This window comes from Meles meles, chromosome 21 (assembly GCF_922984935.1).
Source record: "Meles meles chromosome 21, mMelMel3.1 paternal haplotype, whole genome shotgun sequence".
NCBI lineage: Eukaryota > Metazoa > Chordata > Mammalia > Carnivora > Mustelidae > Meles > Meles meles.
The window spans coordinates 19,806,535-19,812,678 of NC_060086.1; the positions used below are offsets into that span (position 1 = coordinate 19,806,535).

Consider the following 6,144-nt stretch of genomic DNA (forward strand, 5'->3'; position numbering starts at 1 on the left):
GCCGCTCGAGGGCAGCACCAGCCCAGGCGCTGAGGTCACCGAGGCCGGGCATCCTTTTCTTTGGCTGGGATGCAGGGCATCTTGGTTTCTGGGTAACGGCACTCCCAGGAGGCCCCTCGGCTTGAGCTGAGGATGCCCTAGCTTTCATATATTTCTACCTACGTTAGTTCCTCACTGTGTGACCTTGGGCAAGACACTGATCTCTCTTAAGATTCCTCCTCTGAAAAGATGTTAATTCCTCTCACACGGGACTATTGCAGGCGTCGGAACAGCGCAGAAAAGGCAGGCCTGGTTCATGCAAATTCACTATTCTAAGTAATAGGAAAAGAGAAAAGACGGACTTGACCGAGGTCTCACGCGGTAAGAATAGATGAGAGGCCTGGGTGGCTCAGTGGGTTGGGCCGCTGCCTTCGGCTCAGGTCGTGATCTCGGGTTTCTGGGATCGAGTCCCGCGTCGGGCTCTCTGCTCGGCGGGGAGCCTGCTTCCCTCTCTCTCTCTCTGCCTGCCTCTCTGCTACTTGTGATCTCTCTCTGTCAAATAAATAAATAAAAAAAAAAATCAAAAAAAAAATTTTTTTTTAAAGATTTTATTTATTTATTTGACAGAGAGAGAGATCACAAGGAGGCAGAGAGTCAGACAGAGAGAGAGGAGGAAGCAGGCTCCCTGCCAAGCAGAGAGCCCGATGTGGGGCTCGATCCCAGGACCCTGGGACCATGACCTGAGCCAAAGACAGAGGCCTTAACCAACTGAGCCACCCAGGCGCCCCAGAACCCCTTAAAATTTTGAGGAAAATTAGGATGAAAAGAATTTCCAAAAATGCATGGGTGATGAGAGCAGATTCCTTTGTCGCAGTTCAAAGGTATTGGCTTATATCAGACAGATGCCCCAGGCTATGGTAAAGGTAGTCCAAGTTTTCATTGGCTTTGGGCAAGACCCTCAGTTTTCTCAGGCCTGTTTCCTTATTTCTGAAATGCAAATAATAAAGACTTGTCTCTTGAGGTGGTTTTGAGAGTTAAATAAGATTACCTATTTAACTCTCTGGAACCATTCTTCTCCACCCCCAGGTACATCTGCTTGCACCTGGCTCTTAGTCACCTGGGGGCACTGCGCAAATGAGTGGGTTAAGCATCTGCCTTTAGCTCAGATTATGATCCCACAGTCCTGGGTTGGAGCCCCATGTTGGGTTCCCTGCTCAGTGGGGGAGTCTGCTTCTCTCTTTCTGCTTGCACTTTCTCAAATGAATAAAATACTTAAAAAAAAAAAAAAAAAAAGGAAAGTCACCTGATCCCAAGGACGCATCCCCTTCACCCCATTCAAAGCCACAGAGACATCTGTGAAACACATTTTATTATACAAAACAAGGTGCATCAAAAACTCAGTGTCAACAGCTCTGTATTCCAAGGGCTAGTGACTGGACCTTCTCCATTAAAAACCTTCTCGCCCCACAACCTTGCTAGGGAATCAGGTTGGTCACAGAGGCCCTCAGTTTCCAAAGATCTCCAGCCCTAGCCTAGGAGAGTAGGAACCAGACACAGAAGCTTAAGTCTAGGGCAGTGGAGCAGGCACTTGAACCTCCAAAAAAGTAGGAAGGCTCCTCCTAGGAAATGCTGGACCTATGTCTGCAGTAGAACCACCCAAATCCTTGTCTACAGCAACGAAAGCAAGCATGTGGAACCAAGATCTGGAGATCTGGACATGGGGAAAATCTTCCCCCACATGCCTACCATAGATTCTACAAAAATAAAGCAAGGGTTGACCGCATTCTGAGGCAGCTGGGTGGGTGTGCCACCTTCTGACCTGCACATCCTGTATAGGGATAAGTGGCTAAGGGTCAGCACCAAAGGTCTGACCAGGGTCTCCCTGCCCTCCCTCTACCTACCATGATCCTTGGACTGAAGACCTTCTACTTCCTCCCTTGCTCCTCCCAGCCCAGCTGTAGACAGACTGGGATAGACTGATAGGGAGAATCCCTGGGAATGTGGAAGCTGCCCCAAGGACCCTGAAGGCAGGAATCTACTCTCTACCTGAGAGTGGCCATAAGAAGTGGCTCCAGGCAGCGGCAGGGAATGGGGTCTGTGGACCTGGGTCTCCTCGCAGACCAGAGGGAGGCAGTGTTGGCAACGGTGGCTCACATCAGCCTCACACAGCCTGCAGCTCCCCCTGCAGGCGACTCAGCTCCTCCAGCTCCTGCTTGTGGCGGTCTGTCTTGTGTGCCACCAAGGAGCGGTAGAAATGCAGGGCAAAGGCCACGAACACAAGCCCCACAGGTACCATGATTGCCGTGGAGGCCATGGCCGCTTGCCAGCCTGGTCCGTGGGCCCCTCCACCAACACATGCTTGCCGGGGTGGGCAGGCCTCAGATGGCTCAGACTGTGACGGAGCTACGGAAGTAGAGGAGGGCTTGGAAGCTGGACTAAGGGAGGTGGTCAGTGGTAACAGAGTCCCAGGCACCTGGGAGGCAGGTACCACAGAGGCTGGTGTGCCCAAGGGTGTCCCAATGGGCACAAACTTGACCCAGCCCACCAGGACAACTTCAGCGAGGAAAAGGAAGGTGCCCAAGGCAGTGGAGAAGCCCCAGGCCAGCTCCACGTAACGGTGTAGTCGCTGGTGTGGCGACTGGTGGACAGAGTTGAGGTTGTGGATGTTGCTAACGGCTTCTATGTGGGGCAGCAGACACGTGGAGACCATAAGTGCAAAGAGGTGCACAGCTACGAGCACGGTGGTGCAGGCACTAAAGGCCACCAGCAGGCCTGGCGGGTACTCGTGGTCACTCTCCAGCTGTACCTCCACCATGGCCACCTGTGGGGACAGAGGAGACGGACTGAGGGTTGTCTGGCCTGTTGCTATACATCACCGGTGTATCCCGAGGGCCTAGAACGGTGGTAAGGCTTCATGTCGTTCTGGCTTTGGTTTCTGTACCTGGCTATCAAGAGGGCTGACACATGGGCTGAAAATCTTACCTTGTTATGGAGGTTAAAAAAGCAGATTCTGGGGGCTCCTGGGTGGCTGGGTCAGTTAAGGGTCTGCCTTCGGCTCAGATCATGATCCTGGGATCGAGCCCCACATCAGGCTCCCTGCTCAGTGGGGGTCTGCTTCTCCCTCTCCCTCTCTAATAAGTAAAATCTTTAAAAAAAAAAAAAAAAAAAAAAAAAAAGAAGCAGATTCCAGAGCTGGGCTTCCTGGGTTCACTCTCAGCTCCAGGTTCTGGGGGCAGAACTGGCCCCAGTCCTGTCAGCCAGTCCTGCCAGGGGAGATCAAGGCTCTTAAGAACACTGAATGAAGTCCAAGGGCAGAGTTTGCAATGTGGTGTACCATGAACCCAAGCCAACTTTACACGCATGTTTTGCTTGGCTCAAACAGTGTGTTTTTTAAGAAACTAGTCTGTACTTTTAAAACTCAAGAGATTTCCTATAAATATCCTTATTTCCAGATCCTCTTGAAAATTTGGAAGATCTGGTTACACCAGACCCACATTCCTCCATATCAACTATAGCTAGATTTGGCTCATGAACACTCCCTTGGACAGGTCATGGGGTCTCCTGATAGCCACAGTCCCCATTCAGCCAACTTGGCGTCCATAGTACCTGCCTGTCCTTGGCAAACATTTGCTTTGATGACTCTAGGGTTGTATAAATTCGGATTTCAGAGCCAGACTACCTAAGTTCAAATTCTGCCACTTCCTCGCTGTGGGACCCTAGGCAGGTGGCTTAACATCTCTGATCCTGTTTTCTCATCTGTAAAACAGCCATAGCAGTGGTACCTACTTCACAGAATAATAAATGTGAAACACATGAAAGCTAGTACGACATGACAGGGCAATACAATTTGTATCGTGTTTTTCTAACCCAGGCTACCTAGATCCCAGAATCTGGATCTCTCCCCATGCCTTGTTCTTGCAGGATCCATTAGATTGCTCTGGGGCTGGGGGAAGGAAGAAGGTACACAGCCTGGAGGGTGGTGGTAGGGAGACAAGGCTAAGTATTTTGGGAAATTGGGCCATGGCGAGTGTTCACAGTTTTCCATAGACAGAGATCTGGGCCAGACGTAGGCCTGGTTTCTGCCAGAGCCTGGCCCAGCCTTGCTCTTCCCTGGCAGGACTGGGGCCACTCCTGCCCTCAGAAATTACTCATCGGGCCTTTAGAAGGGCCTGGCATTTAAGCTGTCACCCCACCAACGTGCAAGTCCAGCAGCAGGCTTGGGAACAGGCTGGACCATGGGGTGGATGGGGGAAGGTGAACTCCCTCAGCTAGGTCCATGAAGTTACTTCCTTCCCTCTGCAGTCCATACAGGTGAAAGGGAGCCACTTCCTTGTCCCTAGCTGACCCCACGTCAGGAAAAGTGGCCTGGCCCATACAGAAAACCAGAGACCTTGGATGACCCCTAGGGAAAGACTTTTCCTCTCATCATTCAAATACAAAGGCTTAGGTAAAGAGCAGGGCAGAGACTAGCGCAAATCACCTATTGCTGTGGCCCCCTCTATCCATCCCCATCTCCACGCACTCCTATGAAGATCCCCCTCCAGCTTGCTTTCTCCTTCCCATCATGATGGCGGAGAAAGTCCGCACTAACAACAGTTCAGGAATCCAGGGTCCCAGTTCGTTCTGCAACGTTCATCTGCTGAGCACCCTTGGCAGAGGCACTGGCCCATTTGGGGCCTGGGTTTCTGTGCCTGCCCAGTAGACAAGCAGTCTGAGCCATCTCCGATGTGTGTCTCGCTCTGACATGCTGGGATCTAGAGCTTCACAAGAGTCAGCTCGTCCCCGGGCAGCTATTTGCAGGCTACAGAGGGCACACCCTCTATGATCTCACAGTTTCCCACTGGCCCTCGAGGATTTGGATGCCTGTCCAGGGCCACACAGCTGGCCACAGGCCCAGAGGACACAGGATTTGTGTCTGCTGACTCCTCCTGACCCCAGGACTCCTCCAGCCCCATTTCCTGTGAGGCCATGGCGGGGACCGTTAGCTGGTATCATCCTCCCACACGTGCAGTTTATCAGATCAGAAATCAGGTATCAGCTTCCCAATCACCTTTCCCCAGCAGCTTCCTCAGGGGCTCTGCTCAAAGCTGTCCTGGGTTACACCAAGAACTCTCCTTGACTGCTAGGGACCAGCCACCCTCCTGGGGGACTACTGCATCCAGTTTATTTTCGTGGACTCTCCCAGTTCTGTTTATACAAGCCCCACATAGCTCTGATTTGCCCAGGACTCTCTCAGGGGAACCTGGCAATGACTTCTGCCTGGAACCACGCTCCTGGACCTCTCTGCCCCACCCTTGCATATATCCTCCCCTTCGTGATCCGTCTTCCCCCTCATGACACCTCTGGGGCTTTTTACTTCCAGTGGCCCACTTCATGCTACGGGTTTACACACACACACACACACACGCACACCCGTAAAAAGGGAATCGAGTAGTCCCCTGGGACCTTGTTGGTCCTGCTTTACCTCCTAAAAACCCTTCCCTTTCCTCTGTCCCATCTCCCTTGGGTACCCGTTCGCTTCGCCCACGACCCCCCTGCCCCCATGTGCCTCAGCCCCACCCCGGGAACCCCTTGCCTCCCCTCACCATGGCGAAGCCCGAGAGCAGGGCAGACGTGCGGCTGGAGGCTTTGAGCTTGGCCCGGCTGAGGTAGAGGCGGCGCCAGCTGAGCGCCCGCAGCGAGTGCTGACTGGCCCCCATAAGGTCCAGGTAGCCGCGGTGCACGAACTCTCGGTACGTGGCCGAGCCCGCGGGGCTCTCGGCCTCCGGGTTCAGCGGGGCCTGTTCGCCCGCGTCCCCCTCGCCGCCCTTCATCCTGGGGGCCGCAGCACTGGGCGGGCTGGGTGGTCACGGGGGCGCCGAGTCGCCCCGGGCGCCCCACGAGTGGCGGCCCAGGCCGGCGGAAGACCCCATCCCCCGGCGGGGCGAGCGGGGATGCTGGCGGCGGGCGAAGGCGCCCAGGCGGAGCAGGAAAAGCAGCCGTCCGCGGCCAGCCCCAGGGGCCGGAGCTGGAGAGCAGAGGCCGAAACCGGAACTGGGGCGGAGGCGGAGCCGGGGCAGCCACATGATGGGGTGGAGCTCGGGGGGGTGGGGTGGGGAGACCGTCGGCAGAAATCCCAAGCGACCTCGCGACCCCCGGCCACTTCGCCATCAGCCAGGCGCCCGA

At 54.5% G+C, this 6,144-nt stretch overlaps 1 protein-coding gene across 1 annotated transcript; it reads right to left on the minus strand.

The window, feature by feature from the left end:
- Window positions 1-1,331: 1,331 nt before the first annotated feature.
- On the minus strand, window positions 1,332-6,013 carry ORAI3 (ORAI calcium release-activated calcium modulator 3). The gene is made up of 2 exons (XM_045993136.1): window positions 5,565-6,013; window positions 1,332-2,800 (listed from the first exon to the last, which is right to left on the minus strand). The coding sequence occupies exons 1-2, from the start codon at window positions 5,790-5,792 to the stop codon at window positions 2,141-2,143; spliced, it is 888 nt and encodes a 295-aa protein (XP_045849092.1). The 5' UTR covers window positions 5,793-6,013; the 3' UTR covers window positions 1,332-2,140.
- Window positions 6,014-6,144: the final 131 nt, after the last annotated feature.